Genomic DNA, 19,887 nt, shown 5'->3' on the forward strand with positions numbered 1-19,887 from the left:
ATTTGGATTTGAAAGCGGCGGGGTGAACTCGAAATGACCTGAGTATAGACTCAGCTCAAATTGAATTGAATTTATTACTTATTGTTACTTATAGTTAAGCATAGGATATCTCCAATTTTCGTTGGAAGACTTGAGGGAACATCATCATTATTATAAATTTACTGCAAAGACCGTGGAATTTATAACACATTTTTTTTAAAAGCTTGCACATAATTATTATATTTCATTACCACGACATTGCTGTATCCATGCTTTCTATAAAACACATACTTGGCACTCGCCTTTAATTGGCGTCTCGAGAATCGTGAGAGATTTCGATTGACTGTCATTAAAAATCACCCAAGCGCGAATTCGGTTTGTTTTCTCTGATGAAGTTTTATTAATGGGATTATAATTTCACGGCTTCAGCGTGTTTGTATCACGGGTTGTGCTCGGCTCACTTTGACAGCGATGATAAGCATCATTCACAGACCCTTCTTCGATGTCGTCACCACGTGTTGTTACGGTTTATACTAAGCACTCGGCATGATATATATATTTGAAGCACAGATGTCGCTGTTGAAAATCTCTTAATGGCCTGTTTCTTACCACTTCCGACAATAACAAAAACCGTGCAGAAAGGAACCAGACGTTCGTTTTAATAGGTGTTTATCTCTCAGTGATTGAGTTGTCTCTGTGTATATATCAACACATAAATACCTGCAATACACCATAGACCTAAGAAAGAGAGTCATTTCTAAGGTCTATGAATACACATTTGCGTGCGTTCGCGTTCAGTGACGTGTGATAACTATTCCACTCCAGCTTTCATGACAACCAAATCTTGCGTCAGATTAAAAAAAAAAACAACGGATTTTAAATATTGTATTTTTCCCCGTACGTAACAGCACGCTGAAGAACAGCGAGCTCGACCATTACTACCTGCAGTGTTTCCCATACATTTAGTTCGTATTTACGTTAAATGTGTCGGTAGTAAATAGTAGCACTGTTATCGAAAGTACAGGAAAAAAACGTGAAATGTGTCGTTCGACCCATCGTCGCTTTTTTAATATTCTGTGTGTGTGTGCGGCATGGTAAGCTTGATCTATCTACCAACTCTTACTTCTCGGCGTCATGGTATAATTACAAACAGTATGAAGATTTAGATAATTAAAACTTATAAAAATATTAATTACTTTTATCATTGTAACGTGTGGTCGAACACGTTTACTATAATATATGGTAATTACACTGTATAATTGAAAGTAAGCGTTTGGTAAGAGTTTCTTGTGATATCGATATATTTGAGATATCAATGTTTTTTATAATATCTGTTTCTTTTGATATCGAAGGTTCTTGTGATATATATGTTTCTTGTCATAAGCATTTTTTGTTATATCAATATTTCTTGCGATATCAGTCTTTTTTGTTATATCGATAATTTTCTTCGGATATCAATGCTTCTCATGATATTATCGTTTTTTGCGATGGCAACATTTTTTTGTATATGATATCGGTGTTTTCTTTGAAAAAACGAAAAAACCGTCATTGGTTCGTGGACACCTATTGATCTTGAGTGTTTGAAGGATATTTGTTATTTTCGGCGTTATCAATATATTTATAATATAATTTGTAACACGATTGCTAATTTTGGAGTCTATTCAATCCGTGATCTCTGCAAAATACATCAGAAATTGTCACTATAAGATGGAATAAATGGTGCAACACATTACGCACATCTGAAACTACCAAAAATATTCGAATTGTTACATTTTTTGGCAACTATTTAAGAGCTATAGTGAAAAGCCACATATTGAGATATTAGCGTATTTTGAAATTCCAAAGTTCAATGTACTTGCATGGACAAATCCGCAGATGGCCGGGATTTTCAATACGAAGCATAGATATATGGAATGTTTTATACTGTTTTGATACACGGAACTGTCGAGATATATGTGATAATTACATATATTAGACGAACAGATTTCCGAACCTTGTATTATTTCGGGAATCGTAATCGTACTGTTGTGTGCTTCCCAGAATTCTGGTACGGTATATATTTAGTAATAGTGAAATTGAATTATTTTTAATATTAATCATTATAGTATGGGAATGCACAACATGTCTTTATCTATTACCCAGTCACGTGATCAGGGTGTAAAATCATCTCTTGTGTTATTTACATTGACCAGTGCGCAAACAAACGACGTGCCTACTTACTTGCATTAACATACTAAAAGTATTTCCAGCTAACCTTTGTTTGTGTGTGACCTTTGACCTACATAAACACATTATGTAGGGTCGAATAGAAGACAATGATTCTTTTGTGAGATATTATTATCACAAGTGTTTTCGTATCCCGATATATCGATCTATCGTACATTTACTTTTATATGTTCGAAGCATTTTAACCTCTGAATAACATTGCAGTGTGACTACTTGGTAAAATCAATAGAGTCGTGATGTTTTCATATTATGAATAATTTATTTCTATATTTCATTTCCGACCACTGTTTATTTAATCGATTTCCGGGTTCTCATTGCGATAATTCAGTATCTAGTGGAATGTACGATCGGGACCTTGACTGTCAAACCTCGTCGATATTCATACTGATACCCTAATCGACAAACACATTGTGAAAATATATCATTGTTTTTATTGTTATCTTTCACGTGTATGGTAGATGTGTGTGTGTATCGGCAACATCGGCTACGACATTGTCACTAATAGTAGCATATGTCTTACATTGAGATCCTGCATATGATGAATTCTATCGTTGATGAAAATATCATTATCCATAAAATCGGCGAGATTTAAGATGTAACGTTATAATTATACTGCGAATTCAAGACACCAATGAGTTGTATTTTTGGTATGTGATGGTAGTGTGTATTACGGTTACAACAACAAAAATCCAGAATTCAAACACCAAATAGAAATTCATGTTTTCAATCTGGTATACTCGAATTTTGAAAAGACATATGATAAACTTCAGAGTTTGAAACATCCTCTTATTTTTACATAATATCATGGTGTGTGTGTGTGTGTGTGAACCAATCAACGCCGTCAAAATATAGGCCAATAACGTTTCAGACAGCGAGCGGATATGTGATTGATGTCTTCGAGTGATCCAACATTCACGTCCGAATATTAATGGATGTGATTCATAAACTGTATGACAAGCAGCAATTCCTATTATTTGCAGTCTATTAAATTGATTTAGAACTTCCCTAAAGTCATAAATTGCAATAGCAGCAACTGAAGTCGTTTTAATGTCGCCATATCGCCAGAATAATAGTGTTCTATAACGATGCGTAAAGTCTACTGGTTCCGGGCATAATATATTTAGTAGCAGGGCAAATAACTTTGGCGTTGATAAGATGCTATAAGGGGATTTTAAAATGAATTGTTTTTTTTCTATTGACTGGGTATTTCGAGGAGATATACAATTAAATGTTCATTGTGCCCTGGGTTCCAGACGTTTAATACCAGTATTGGGGTACATATATAATAGAGCATAGATAGAATACTTTTGCGTTCTTAGCCAAACGTTAAATGATTTCCATCAGTTCGACAGAGCAACATAAATGGGAAAGGCTTAACTCAGACAGGTTTATGAAAGATTTAATGAGAGCATATATTTATTACAATTTGCTTTTCGAAAAAAGAAATATCAACTTGAAGGTACTATTAGGACATTGATACACAATATAGTTATGCAAAACATATAAATAATTCATAATTTACTAATTAAAGTATTGTATTTTTATTTGTATTGATAGTAAGACTTGTTATTGCACTCAAAACTAAATATTTATATAAGTGTGTAATAAGTTTATACAGTGGCACTAAAAAACAATATTTTATATATATTCTGAAAGCTAGGATGTACGAGGAGAATGCGATGGTTCTCATTTTACGCAGGGGATTCAGACCCGAAAAGAATTTCAATGATGGATCACGATTGGAGCCAAGAATTCATGTATACCACATAAGTGACCATGTTTGATTACATGTCATATTTGTGTTGTTGTAATATAATGAGCTATATCCATATCAGTATCTGTCTTTGAGTTACGCGAACGTTTGTCCCCTGTCACAAAAGTTGAGTCCGATCTCTTGGATGATTGAGTGATTGAATGCACAAATAAACAAATCGTGGCTCTTCGGTAAGCTAATATTTTGAACAAACAGTCACTCTAACTGACTGCGGTCAGTTTTATTTTACTGATATAGCTTTCCAAAAATATATACATTGCTATAGTTATATTTTAATTAGGTGAGAGAGAATGTCATATTACTAATTATATATATGTATAATTCCTCCTCTTGCTACATTCAATAAGAAGCCTGATACGTATCTTCTGCACTAAACGCTGGTTTAGAACATTTAGAGCAGCAAAGGTACGACTGAGGAAATCTAATAAATATGGAAGGCAACAAATAATGAAGATAAGTTTAGAAATATATGACGTACAAATACATTACAATATTTTCGCTATTAGAATCGCATCTACATTAAAAGCTCGTGTGAGTTGAAACCCATTTAAAAAAAAAAAAAACTCACACCGATCTATTTACATTGACCATGGTTAAAGTGGGGGGATCGTCACCAGTCCGATTACCATGCGAAGAAATATAAGCAAAAAAAAAGCACTTCGTGGTATTGACAGCTAACTACTGCCACTGCCACTCCGTTTGTGCCACGGAAAGTAAAAAAATAGCTTTCCACTGTAAAAGCATCCAGAATCTACAAAGTAAGCAAATAACACCGAATAAACGGCAAGGTAAAGACTATGTCTAATTATAGTAAATACGTACTGCGTGCGTGACTCGAACCGGCGCTCGCGTACGGCACCTAATCGCCTAGCTTCACGCCACTACACGTCTTCCCCTCGGCCACCGGGCATCCCCAAAAAAGGATGCTTAATAACCGAGCTTATTACGTGCAGAGAACGTGAAACCCGTCCACGCGATACGCGCCACACAGCATGGCCAGAATGCGGCAAAGGCCTTCAGATCTGGCTGTAGTAGGATGGTGAAAGTAATGGTACAGCATTTTAACAGTGAATAAGTACTGAGAAATAATTTTTAAACTCATAGTTGCTGTCGACATAGGAAGTAAAGTAAGCAAATAACACCGAATAAACGGCAAGGTAAAGACTATGTCTAATTATAGTAAATACGTACTGCGTGCGTGACTCGAACCGGCGCTCGCGTACGGCACCTAATCGCCTAGCTTCACGCCACTACACGTCTTCCCCTCGGCCACCGGGCATCCCCAAAAAAGGATGCTTAATAACCGAGCTTATTACGTGCAGAGAACGTGAAACCCGTCCACGCGATACGCGCCACACAGCATGGCCAGAATGCGGCAAAGGCCTTCAGATCTGGCTGTAGTAGGATGGTGAAAGTAATGGTACAGCATTTTAACAGTGAATAAGTACTGAGAAATAATTTTTAAACTCATAGTTGCTGTCGACATAGGAAGTAAAGTAAGCAAATAACACCGAATAAACGGCAAGGTAAAGACTATGTCTAATTATAGTAAATACGTACTGCGTGCGTGACTCGAACCGGCGCTCGCGTACGGCACCTAATCGCCTAGCTTCACGCCACTACACGTCTTCCCCTCGGCCACCGGGCATCCCCAAAAAAGGATGCTTAATAACCGAGCTTATTACGTGCAGAGAACGTGAAACCCGTCCACGCGATACGCGCCACACAGCATGGCCAGAATGCGGCAAAGGCCTTCAGATCTGGCTGTAGTAGGATGGTGAAAGTAATGGTACAGCATTTTAACAGTGAATAAGTACTGAGAAATAATTTTTAAACTCATAGTTGCTGTCGACATAGGAAGTAAAGTAAGCAAATAACACCGAATAAACGGCAAGGTAAAGACTATGTCTAATTATAGTAAATACGTACTGCGTGCGTGACTCGAACCGGCGCTCGCGTACGGCACCTAATCGCCTAGCTTCACGCCACTACACGTCTTCCCCTCGGCCACCGGGCATCCCCAAAAATGGATGCTTAATAACCGAGCTTATTACGTGCAGAGAACGTGAAACCCGTCCACGCGATACGCGCCACACAGCATGGCCAGAATGCGGCAAAGGCCTTCAGATCTGGCTGTAGTAGGATGGTGAAAGTAATGGTACAGCATTTTAACAGTGAATAAGTACTGAGAAATAATTTTTAAACTCATAGTTGCTGTCGACATAGGAAGTAAAGTAAGCAAATAACACCGAATAAACGGCAAGGTAAAGACTATGTCTAATTATAGTAAATACGTACTGCGTGCGTGACTCGAACCGGCGCTCGCGTACGGCACCTAATCGCCTAGCTTCACGCCACTACACGTCTTCCCCTCGGCCACCGGGCATCCCCAAAAAAGGATGCTTAATAACCGAGCTTATTACGTGCAGAGAACGTGAAACCCGTCCACGCGATACGCGCCACACAGCATGGCCAGAATGCGGCAAAGGCCTTCAGATCTGGCTGTAGTAGGATGGTGAAAGTAATGGTACAGCATTTTAACAGTGAATAAGTACTGAGAAATAATTTTTAAACTCATAGTTGCTGTCGACATAGGAAGTAAAGTAAGCAAATAACACCGAATAAACGGCAAGGTAAAGACTATGTCTAATTATAGTAAATACGTACTGCGTGCGTGACTCGAACCGGCGCTCGCGTACGGCACCTAATCGCCTAGCTTCACGCCACTACACGTCTTCCCCTCGGCCACCGGGCATCCCCAAAAAAGGATGCTTAATAACCGAGCTTATTACGTGCAGAGAACGTGAAACCCGTCCACGCGATACGCGCCACACAGCATGGCCAGAATGCGGCAAAGGCCTTCAGATCTGGCTGTAGTAGGATGGTGAAAGTAATGGTACAGCATTTTAACAGTGAATAAGTACTGAGAAATAATTTTTAAACTCATAGTTGCTGTCGACATAGGAAGTAAAGTAAGCAAATAACACCGAATAAACGGCAAGGTAAAGACTATGTCTAATTATAGTAAATACGTACTGCGTGCGTGACTCGAACCGGCGCTCGCGTACGGCACCTAATCGCCTAGCTTCACGCCACTACACGTCTTCCCCTCGGCCACCGGGCATCCCCAAAAAAGGATGCTTAATAACCGAGCTTATTACGTGCAGAGAACGTGAAACCCGTCCACGCGATACGCGCCACACAGCATGGCCAGAATGCGGCAAAGGCCTTCAGATCTGGCTGTAGTAGGATGGTGAAAGTAATGGTACAGCATTTTAACAGTGAATAAGTACTGAGAAATAATTTTTAAACTCATAGTTGCTGTCGACATAGGAAGTAAAGTAAGCAAATAACACCGAATAAACGGCAAGGTAAAGACTATGTCTAATTATAGTAAATACGTACTGCGTGCGTGACTCGAACCGGCGCTCGCGTACGGCACCTAATCGCCTAGCTTCACGCCACTACACGTCTTCCCCTCGGCCACCGGGCATCCCCAAAAAAGGATGCTTAATAACCGAGCTTATTACGTGCAGAGAACGTGAAACCCGTCCACGCGATACGCGCCACACAGCATGGCCAGAATGCGGCAAAGGCCTTCAGATCTGGCTGTAGTAGGATGGTGAAAGTAATGGTACAGCATTTTAACAGTGAATAAGTACTGAGAAATAATTTTTAAACTCATAGTTGCTGTCGACATAGGAAGTAAAGTAAGCAAATAACACCGAATAACAAACGCCGGTTCGAGTCACGCACGCAGTACGTATTTACTATAATTAGACATAGTCTTTACCTTGCCGTTTATTCGGTGTTATTTGCTTACTTTACTTCCTATGTCGACAGCAACTATGAGTTTAAAAATTATTTCTCAGTACTTATTCACTGTTAAAATGCTGTACCATTACTTTCACCATCCTACTACAGCCAGATCTGAAGGCCTTTGCCGCATTCTGGCCATGCTGTGTGGCGCGTATCGCGTGGACGGATTTCACGTTCTCTGCACGTAATAAGCTCGGTTATTAAGCATCCTTTTTTGGGGATGCCCGGTGGCCGAGGGGAAGACGTGTAGTGGCGTGAAGCTAGGCGATTAGGTGCCGTACGCGAGCGCCGGTTCGAGTCACGCACGCAGTACGTATTTACTATAATTAGACATAGTCTTTACCTTGCCGTTTATTCGGTGTTATTTGCTTACTTTACTTCCTATGTCGACAGCAACTATGAGTTTAAAAATTATTTCTCAGTACTTATTCACTGTTAAAATGCTGTACCATTACTTTCACCATCCTACTACAGCCAGATCTGAAGGCCTTTGCCGCATTCTGGCCATGCTGTGTGGCGCGTATCGCGTGGACGGGTTTCACGTTCTCTGCACGTAATAAGCTCGGTTATTAAGCATCCTTTTTTGGGGATGCCCGGTGGCCGAGGGGAAGACGTGTAGTGGCGTGAAGCTAGGCGATTAGGTGCCGTACGCGAGCGCCGGTTCGAGTCACGCACGCAGTACGTATTTACTATAATTAGACATAGTCTTTACCTTGCCGTTTATTCGGTGTTATTTGCTTACTTTACTTCCTATGTCGACAGCAACTATGAGTTTAAAAATTATTTCTCAGTACTTATTCACTGTTAAAATGCTGTACCATTACTTTCACCATCCTACTACAGCCAGATCTGAAGGCCTTTGCCGCATTCTGGCCATGCTGTGTGGCGCGTATCGCGTGGACGGGTTTCACGTTCTCTGCACGTAATAAGCTCGGTTATTAAGCATCCTTTTTTGGGGATGCCCGGTGGCCGAGGGGAAGACGTGTAGTGGCGTGAAGCTAGGCGATTAGGTGCCGTACGCGAGCGCCGGTTCGAGTCACGCACGCAGTACGTATTTACTATAATTAGACATAGTCTTTACCTTGCCGTTTATTCGGTGTTATTTGCTTACTTTACTTCCTAGTCGACAGCAACTATGAGTTTAAAAATTATTTCTCAGTACTTATTCACTGTTAAAATGCTGTACCATTACTTTCACCATCCTACTACAGCCAGATCTGAAGGCCTTTGCCGCATTCTGGCCATGCTGTGTGGCGCGTATCGCGTGGACGGGTTTCACGTTCTCTGCACGTAATAAGCTCGGTTATTAAGCATCCTTTTTTTGGGGATGCCCGGTGGCCGAGGGGAAGACGTGTAGTGGCGTGAAGCTAGGCGATTAGGTGCCGTACGCGAGCGCCGGTTCGAGTCACGCACGCAGTACGTATTTACTATAATTAGACATAGTCTTTACCTTGCCGTTTATTCGGTGTTATTTGCTTACTTTACTTCCTATGTCGACAGCAACTATGAGTTTCAGAATCTACAAACAACGCGTACGCTTTCGCCGGGTTCGAAAATCGAACACCTGTATGGCAATATTTTGGTGGGCGTATTACCACTCGAACTCCGCACAGTTCGATGCGCGTTACTTATCACTATTGCGTAAAGCGCAAAGGCCTATGGGAAGGAGATTGATTACCACTCTGACGCATCGTCCAATCAACGACAAGCATAAGATCGCGTAGTGGCAGAGATATGTTCGTAGAAATAGAACTCTGCGGCAAGCGCATGCGACGAACGACTCCCCGGCTTTAACACGTCCCGTTTACGAACGCGCACACGCTTTTTTAATACAGTAGTTTTTAGCCAAACTATGTTGTATTGACAAGCAATTATTTCTGACATAGTTGAACAAAAACTTTAACATGCAGTGATGATGGTCAACAGTTTAGTACAACACGTTAGGGAAGTAAAGCCCCAATATATAATTTCATCTATAAACTGACCATAACATTTGTTCAATATATAGTGGACATTTTCATATTATTAAAAATGGTACACCAATCTAGGGGTACCGTAAGTTTTGGAATATTAGTCAAGATACCAGTAGTCTTTGAATATTTGGTGAACAGATTCGTGGAGTGATACTTTTAGGGCTCGGTCTCTTCTAACAAAACCTTGAAGACAAACGCATGAAACCCAGTCGGTGTGGTCGAATTGGGATCCGTCAACAAACGCAATGCATGCGAAATAGGATACTCCACACAAAATAGACATCCCCGCTCTGGCATACATAGCATCGCCTTATGATACCTGGCGACGTTGATAAGCTGAGTGGAATGTCTCGCGAGACGCACTGAGTTACTGATGTCTAGCACTATGAGATTACCTTCATCATCGGGAGTTACAACATATGTGTGACATCTCTTTGGTATAAGTCGGTGGCTTGCTCTCCACGACTATGTGTACACGTCATCGTCGTCATCACTATGTGTACACGTAAGTGTGTCTACCGTAAAATGCGTACCAAACCAAAGGTGGATAAATGAACAAGTGAATCCAAAAACACTGGATCAAAAATATTATGTTACAACTCATCGGTGCTACGAAAAATTCAACTTTGTGGTTATTCCTTTATATAGTTTAGATCGCAAAGAAAAAATAAAAGTCATTGCTATTCCTGAAACAAAATTTGGGTACACCTTTAGATACAGGTGTGAAACGCGCAACTTCCGAAAGTATAGTTTAGTCGTTAGACAACTTAAATCGGGAAATGGTGGAAAACCGTGACTGTGTTAGTTCATAGCCCTATGAGTCGATCCGGACCAGGCCAATGTCCTGCGTGACAGCCCTCGGCTTGACGTTCAATGAGCGCACCATAAGTTATCTCCGTCATTGATTGAAATAGATTGAAATAGACCACGTCCCTCTTGTTGAGAGGACTAAGCATATACATAGTCGTGCAATATCTGTATTACATGTTACAGCTTTATTACAGCGGGAGGGTCGTCACCTGCGCACGCGCGGGAATTGAGTCCCAAGCGACGATAACTACACACGCAAAACGCTCATGGGTAGACGCTTGTTTGTAAACAATGACACGCTATGGCCATCTGACGCATGCGCAAGTGACGACCCCCCCCCCCCCCGCTTTAAGTTTACCAGCGTGTGAATGTGAAGAACCTGCATTCAATATTCACTGAACCGGTGTCATCACCTCACTGGCAAAGTACTTTCTCATTTTGTTCTAGTTATTAAAACACACGCGTTTTCCCCTGGCATGTGTTGAAATATAGTGGCGCCCACCCTGTGTGGTTAGTAACCATGTAAGTGTAAATACTAGATACAAGGTGAAACCAAACCATGAATACCATGCATCCGGAGACAATCAATCGTGTAAGACAGTTTACATACTGTTTTACAGCAAGCCACGCGCCGCAAAAATGTAGTTCTACACCGTGATCCGTATTTTGCGTCACCGCCTATTGCGATTGCTGCTGATTCGTTTTATATCGAGATATCCATACACGTAGAATACAAACAGCGTTCGTACAGTTTCACTCAAACCCGTGAGAACGGTTAGCGTGTGTTCGTACCAAAGAAATGAGCAAATTTATTTAATTAATAGGATGCTGTAGTTTTTTTCAAAAGGTATACACACCGCATTGTGCGTTTATCGATACGTCCGTTCTTGTCAATTTCCCGGAGTGGCGTTATCTTCAAGATAACGTTATCAACACGACGGCGAAGATGCTTATTTGACAAGCACTTTGGCATTACGTGTGCGTGCCTTTGTGTGTACGAAACGTGTGATCAGATAGGTTTGACTAGAAAGTCCGAGTCGAATTGAGAGAGACGAATTACATGTTTGAAAACCTGGAGTTTACAGAACGAATACAAACATTTATTCAACTGTGGATCTGTTGAACCAATGTGTTCGCAGTAAATAGAGAAATGTTATGGGCTGTTATGCGATCACAGAATTCGACATTCTTGCGCGAACTTGAAACACTCACCACGGTGTACATTGTAATTCATAAGTGTATCGCCGTATGCTTCGACTAATCCAATCACTAATCCACGATTAACGCAATAAAACGGATCGGCTCTCACCGCCGAAAAGGATATTAAATTCGATGTTTTTAGGCTAATCTCTTCTGGGGAATTACATTATTCAAATTTTGGTAGGAAAAGAAAACGACATTTCGATCACTTTCAAAGGTAAATGAACTATGGATAATATGACTCAGAATAACTTTCAATACTGATAACACAAGGACGACGACAGCCAGCTCATCGCAAATAACCGTAAATTAAGTGAATATGAAAGTTGCTTTTCATCAGCTTTCTGTGAAAAAAAATTACTGGTTGAAAAATCCTAGGTTGACTACTGCCTAACGCAAAAGCACACAAGGGACCCGAGTAACCTAACCTAACAACCAGTACACGTATTCTCTTCCCTTAGAATTTAGTTATAATCGCAGTTTCCAATGCTGCTAGTATTTTTACAGTGTGGTACAAGCAAGGTGTTGAAGCAACCCGTCTGACCTGAACTCTGGCATTAACAGTGTGATATCCAATAATGACATTTCGATCAAAATGCCTTGTAGTTGCATACTGTGCGCAATGACAGAAAACTGGGTCTAATTATACTAGTACGAGTTTATTATATAATTATTTGTTCTTATTACCTTATTAGGGCATGGATTGTTTGTCATATTTTACAGTATGGTGTTATACAATGTATGTGTACGCGGATTGCATGAAATATACCTGTATCAGTTTTTACATGGCATGTACACATTACTTTCCACTACTATTTTTACACGTGAATGTGTTTTCATTCGGGTATTTTCATTCTACCATATTAGGAAATGCGAATTCCAAATATGGAAACTGGATTACGCGCGTAAGCGTCCTCTAATAATAAAAACAAAAATGGTTGCCACCAGGGTTGACCGGACTCAACACAAAGAAATTCGCTGATTCTGTTCTAAACTTTTTGAATTTCGGCATTCCCATGATGTATCCTTGGAAGGAAAAGATGTATAATAATAAGGTTATTACGGGCATACCTCAAAGTGCGCACTCAGACAGTACGCCGTCGCATCGACCTTTGCTGTGCGTCGGTCGATACTTCCGTCGTACTCAAGGTTGTCTTCGTGCATACTTCGAGGTATCCTCGTAATAACCTTATATAAAGTGCGTGCAATACGCTGGTGATTGAGCTCACTTCGGTTTACCCAGAATGCAGCTGAATCACGGGGTTGCAACTTTTTAACGTGTAAATAATTTGCCGCCATATAGAATTATGATTCCCGGTGTAATAACCTGTTTGTGTTATGTTGCCTAACCGTTGTCAGGGGGATGCGAGACAACTGGTGACGACAATAATATCGTGGCCGTAATCAACACGACACGAGAATTGTTTTTTGAAGTTTTATCAGAGTAATTGATTTCATTGTTGAGACAACGGAATTCTGAATTAATATAACCCACAAAGCATCTGAGTTTGCTGTGTTATCAGTACGTACAATACACACGTTTCAATAATGCATTTATAACTACGAATGAAGGAGCGGCTCTAATAAAACGCACTGTGGGCTCTTTATCTTCAGAGATTCGTACTAGTGCGTTTACGCACCTTATGATACGGGGCATGTGACCTTTCTATAATAAATTCAACCGTATTCTGACAACCCCATCTCTCTTGGCTTGAACGACAGCCCTGGGAATCTATGACACGTAATGGACACATACATGAATCAGTGCATAGAGTAAGTTATAATGAAACGTTCGTTTCTCAATCTTTCGAAGAGTTCAAGTTCGCATGACACCAGAATTCGGGACAACAGATATTCGTTTGACGGCCGGAGGGCTTTTTATTTCATACGGCGCCGAGAATCGTTCCCGAGATGGAGTTATGTGTATCGTTGTGTTAGCAGCCAAGATGCAGTGTTTACACAGACTGTGCTTGTGTGAGAACTATTATTGAATTTTCCTCAGATCCACATCTACTCTATGGAGTTTCGCAGCGTTGTATTACGGATCGATATTTCGTTGAATTCTTGCACGAACCCCTTAGTATAGTGGGAAAAGATTGAACTTCTATATTTCAAATAAACCAGGTCAATGGCGTCCTTATTTCAACTTATAAAGCAAGCCAATGATAACAGTTTGCACTTGAGCTGCGAAATTGAAGGCGATTTTCGTTTGGGTTGCTCTTCTTTTCTACGCGCGACCCCTGGATGCCACTTCAGCGCAGTCAACGGTATTTTGAAGTAACAAAATAATCAACAAACAATTCGGAACTTGATCATGTGTGTTCTGAATTATATGTGCGAATTTGAATTCTCGTAATCTTACGTTGACTTCCCTTCTTTAATGAGAACTATACCTGCATATGATTTCCGTAATATATTGATAAATTGCAAGACGTAAAGAAATAACTTCACATACATATTTGAGTTGTTTACACATAGTAGGGTGTGCTTATATTCGTGTTTAAAGGGTGCAACATTATTACACCATGTCTATGTGGTACATAATCATGACTTCAGTTTGATCGTGCGCCAAGGTCGACAACAGTCGCTAAAAATAGCGTGCTTTTCCATCCTGACAAACATGCGTTAGTCATTAAATCGATGCGATGCACATCCCGTTAATTGGCAGCGCTTAACCCGCGAAATGACCTCTTACTAACGGGAAGTGTTCCTTTGTTTGTTTTTTTATTCGAGAAGAGATTTCTGGTTTATCGAAACATTACGTCACATGTCGATGGATTCCTAGAGACGCAAAATCTTTGGGGGAGGGATTCAGTCTTAACGACCGTCCCTTCAACAAATAGGATCGATGAATGAACCTTATCGGCTGACTAGTTTGTCATAATGAATTGTAGTAAAACTGTCAACCATGTTGAGTTTTAATACCGGGACAGCGCTCAAGGTATTTCCCCCACAACAATTGTAATATAAATTGGCCATCCTTCAATGACAAGACATTGCCCTTCAGGCGATTTACGAGACGAGTTCGCCGTGTGAGGCAAATAACGGTATTAAAATCGATTGTTCCAAGTTGAAGCCTCGTTAATATTGCTTTGTGTTGTATTGTCTTGTTATATTGTGCTGTACAAGGTGCGTTTCATTTCACTACTTTCCGTTACTTGGTCTGAATTAAAGTGTAAACAAATCTCAATTTGCTGGTACTTTTAGTAACTCCTTGTATATGTAAAAAATCTCGTTTGTGCATTTCTGTTATATGCATTAGAAAAAAATACTCTAGTATAATCTAGATAAAAATTAAAATTCTCGATACCCTGCCTAATAAACTAAAAGTAATCTGACGTAATCATGACGTAGAGCTTATCAAAGTGATCAGTCACAAAATCCGCATCAGGATTAAACATCCGTGTTAAATTGGCCGATTTGAAGATTAAACCACGGTTACTACTTCTAGTAACCATGATTAAACTGATTCCTATTACATGATAGGAACAGGCGTACAAAGCACCGACAAGCGCGAATTTATGATGTGTGCGTGATTTGTCACTTGCGAGCAGAAAGTACACACAGTATCAAATCAATTCTTTTCACCACCACCCCCCCCCCGCGCGATTAAAGTCGTATTATTCCGAAGAAATTGTCCTTCATTGGACGTAGCGGACACGGTTCGGTTCTTTCGCATGGCTGATATTGTTCAGCCTGGCGAAAACAAACAAACATCATTCCAACTGCGTGCGTCCAGGGCATGCGCAATAACACAAAGTGATATCAACATCTACTTATTGCTTTGGTAACAGTTATACATATACGATGTGCACATTTACACTTTTTGGCGATTGGTGTTGACTACCCTGGTGAGGTAGAGAGATGAAGAGATGGGGAGAGATGCCAATCCCATCTCATATTTTATAAATACATTGGAGTTTCAGTTATCAATATCAACCAATAACTTGAATAAGAAATGTTTTACCAGTTACTTTGTTTGAAATGTTCAGTTCGATTATTCATAAAAAGTAATTATGGTGGATGCCCCAATTGCCAATAACTCCGCGTAACTATTGTTTGTTATTCCAAACCCGTCAAATAACTGGTGCGCGTGACCCCTCCCCCCTCCCTGCGAACACCACAACCAAACAATTTAATGTGTATGCTAATCACATGAAACATTCTCCATATATTCGATATTTCGTCATAGTGAATTATGGTTTGTTTATGCCATGCTCCGGTGTTCTGTTTAGAGCCTTGTTCTAGAAGTACAGTTTCGTCATTGTAGCGACGTAGTAGTTTCACATTTTTGTAAACTACATATTTCGGTTTTCTATCATGAATGAAAAAAAAACACTTCCAGAGTGCAAGACACCCCTGGTCCGAGTACATATAAACATTGGGGTGTAACTGACTCGGCTAAGGGGCAGGCCATGACAGGAAAAGCGTGGCCTATATACTATACGTTATCGTGCAGAAATAAGACCCCCCCCCTCACCCCCATGAACAAATTGAGAGATCGGTTTCTATCTTCCGTCTTTACTGAATATGATCAGCGTGATGGTCAGCATTATGGGACTTTGATAATGGGGTACCCATCCCGAGTGCATAATGTTTTGACTACATAACTCAGAGTTTCATTTAAAGATGCCATATCTCAAAACCACCCAAGCTGGCTTATACAAGTTCACCACCTGAACCTCAAGCGAAACACATACAAACAATAGAATCCTCCTTGGGTGCTTTCTCTTACAGTAAATTGGTATCATTGGATCGCAATGGATCGCATTCTCAGATTTCGATGGACGGTGGAGACTGCATAACAAGACACAGCGTTGTATTTACAGGAATGTATTTGTAAGTTTCCGGCTTTCAGTAAATGCTACTTGAGTCCGACACATGCCTGCAAGTTAAGCTGGGGGATTACAAGAATGGTATACTAGTAGTTGAATCGCTTTCACAATAAAAACCGTGACAATGTCTGCCCGGCAATGACTAATTTGGTAATTACTCACCGTGTGACAACGGGACAGATATTAGACAGGAGGCCCCAATCATTGTTTTCATTACAGTACGAGCATCGTTTAGTGCAGATGATAAGTCCGGGCAAGCGCACACCCAATACGGAAAATATGGTGGGCGGGGCTCTTATTATATATCTTACCTATAATACGTGTAGGACTTTTTCCTACATTATTACGTGGTGATTTTTGTACAAATATGTTATTTTTGAAGAAAAATAAACACCCAGTGGCCGCAGAACATAGTTGGTAAAATGAAGAAGCCGTTTTGCAATTAACTTGGCACAGCTAATTAGTGCCATCACAGTCCAGGCACGCAGCTAATATAAATACGACAATTGATTGATTAATTAATTAACGTTAAATTATGGGACGGTTTGATGAATGAAATCATGAAAATGTATATACTACGACCAAGCGGACATATACCAATTATACGAATCGTTGAACATGTGAGACCCACCGGTTAAAATATAGTATGTATGCAATATTTTCCCTTCGGAACATTTCCCGTGAAAGTTGGTCCACGTGGGTCTATTTTACATTAACACCGACCATCTGTCCCCATTTTAAAAACAATTTAAATTTTGGGATTGTGTACCGCTCACACGAAACATAAAATGACAGACAACATGAAGTTATAATACGGGTGTATGTGACATTTATATTTATAAGATTAATGAAACATACATTATTTGGTTGAGCACTCCCACACACCAGCATCCAACGCACGTGACGTTAAACACGTGATCAACATTTGATTTGGCATCCATGCTGTCGGTATTCAACCCACCTCTATCGGTTTTAGAACGTGTTACACGTAATTGCGCACAAGCCCTAGATATCAACTCGATTGACAATTCTCGTCATGCTAATTAAGTAACATCCACCGTTTTTATGGGTTGTCCAACCTGGGCGAGATGGTAGGTTGGAAAAAAAAAACAGATATGCAATGACATTACCATCTCCATCTTCGCTCACATTCTATTATATGGTGAATCGTGTGGGTGTGTGTGTTTGTTTTTTGGTGTGTGTTTCTGAAGGATCTTATTGAAAACACGGTAACTGTATTGAAATATTAGCTTACCTGTTTTCGGGAATTCGTGGTTTTCCTCCTACCCTCTTTCTTTCCAACACCATTTTTATGCTTATGTCGAAAACTGTTCCTCGTGGCGTTTTGCGGCACTGTGTTAGTGAACAGTATTTTGGCGATGAGTCCGTACAGAACAACTGATAGTATCGCGGGAGTTACGTAGAAAGCGCACAAGTCGACCATGTACATAAACGTGTAAATCTCGGTCGACCTATCTTTCGAGTACATACACCATTCTGCTTGCCTGCCTGTAATCAGGGTCAGGGGTTTTGTCTCCACGAAGAAGAGCCAGGGGACGCAGTAGAGAATCGCGAATATCCACAGCGCTGCGATGATCTTCTTCGCCCGGGACACAGTGCAGATGGTCTGAGCCCTCATGGGGTGACAAATGGCGATGTAGCGTTCGATAGTGAACGCCGTGATAGACAGCGACGACACGTTAATAGCTACGTACTGCAAATAAATTGATAGTTTACATCCAATGTTCCCGTAAGGCCAGATATTAGAAGGGAGAAACAGTTCCACGTTACTAGGCAAGCAAGCGACGATCAGAACCAACGAGTCGGCGATCGCCAAACTAACAAGGTAACAGTTCGTTGGGGTGCGCATGTGACTTATACGACACACCACTAAGACGACCATTATATTACCGACGAGACCACATAAAAGAACCAGTCCCCAGCAAAGAAGCCAAACTACCTTATATATTATCGGATGATATATAAGATCAATCATGATAGGTGAACAATCGATGCTAGAATTCCCAGTTCCGTTCCACGTAGCACAATTGCCGACTGCTCCGTTCTGAGCGGAGTCCGTGTAGCCGGAGGTGCCATCGTCCTTTGGGTACGTCGTAGACGTCGCAAGACTGTCGAAAATTGTCAGGCTAATATTATCCATAACCGCGGACACGTTTTCCATGACGCCTGAATAAGTCATATACTTGAGTTCACTTTTATTCATCATCGTTTTAAATAAATTATTGTAGTGCGATGACGAAAGTTGACAAACTGCTTGTCTCCGACGGAAGTACTTTTACGTTAGTAATGTCGTCGCTTCTCTGTTTAATTAAATCACTGTGTCGGCAATCAAACGTGACGCCAGTGAAACAATTACACGCGGACTAGGTGATACTTTTTTGTCATGTTTCGGCCTCCGGGGGGAAAATACCAAAGCTCTTAGCTCAAACTTAATTTCCACAATCTGAAAGCAAGTTAGTGAGTGAGTTTCTTCGGTTATTTTCTCCTTGAGAAAGAAATCACTACAATTTGCCGCGCGTGTATTTTGTCGTTTCCGGCACACTGTTGTCTCGCCTTTGTCCCGTCTGTGCAATGAAGACACGCTGTTTTTGAGATGAGTGATCACTGTATACCTGTGTGAGGGTAATGGAATGGCAGGGAATTACAATTTTAAAAAAATGATTGGTGAGAAAAAAAAGAACATCCACCGCGAGAATACAGCAGACTTTGTTGAGGCTTCATGCCATTTTTACCAACAACATTGAGATTAAAATAAAATGAAAGAAAATGACGTATACGAGCATACAACTTGTTTTTTCGATAATAAAACATCATGGTAGCAATTTAATTACCGCGTCGTGCTCACAAAACAGCCCAGGACAATGCGTTTAAAGTCACCGAGTAATAAAATCGACTTTGTTTTGCTCTCGAAACCATTCTTAAACAAACGATTGTTTACTCACCTTCTTTTACAAACTATTATATGTACGTAAATCAGTGAAACTGTGGATGAAATTGAAACATTATTTAGTACAGTGCAATACCTAGGTACAACAACGCACACATACACTGCTCGAAAAACGGTACATACACAGCCCCAGGGAAAGGGTAAAAAGTCTGCTTCAAGGGAAAGGGTAAAAAGTCTGCTTCAAGATTTAAAGACGATAGAAGTACGAATAAGAAATACACGGGAACCATACATTTAGTACGGCCGTTGATGAGTATTACCTCTACTCCATAGTACACCGAGTCAGATTGCAGGATCCAATGG

At 40.5% G+C, this 19,887-nt stretch overlaps 1 protein-coding gene across 1 annotated transcript in view; it reads right to left on the bottom strand.

The window, feature by feature from the left end:
* The window catches only part of LOC100329007 (thyrotropin releasing hormone receptor), a 34,836-nt gene extending 15,614 nt beyond the window's left edge, over positions 1–19,222 (bottom strand). The window contains exon 1 of the mRNA XM_002730897.3: positions 17,872–19,222. Coding sequence (XP_002730943.3) covers positions 17,872–18,843 — 972 coding nt within the window. The 5' untranslated portion in view covers positions 18,844–19,222. The remainder of the gene's footprint in view (positions 1–17,871) is intronic.
* Positions 19,223–19,887: the final 665 nt, after the last annotated feature.

Source organism: Saccoglossus kowalevskii, chromosome 6 (assembly GCF_978046115.1).
Source record: "Saccoglossus kowalevskii chromosome 6, keSacKowa6.1, whole genome shotgun sequence".
NCBI lineage: Eukaryota > Metazoa > Hemichordata > Enteropneusta > Harrimaniidae > Saccoglossus > Saccoglossus kowalevskii.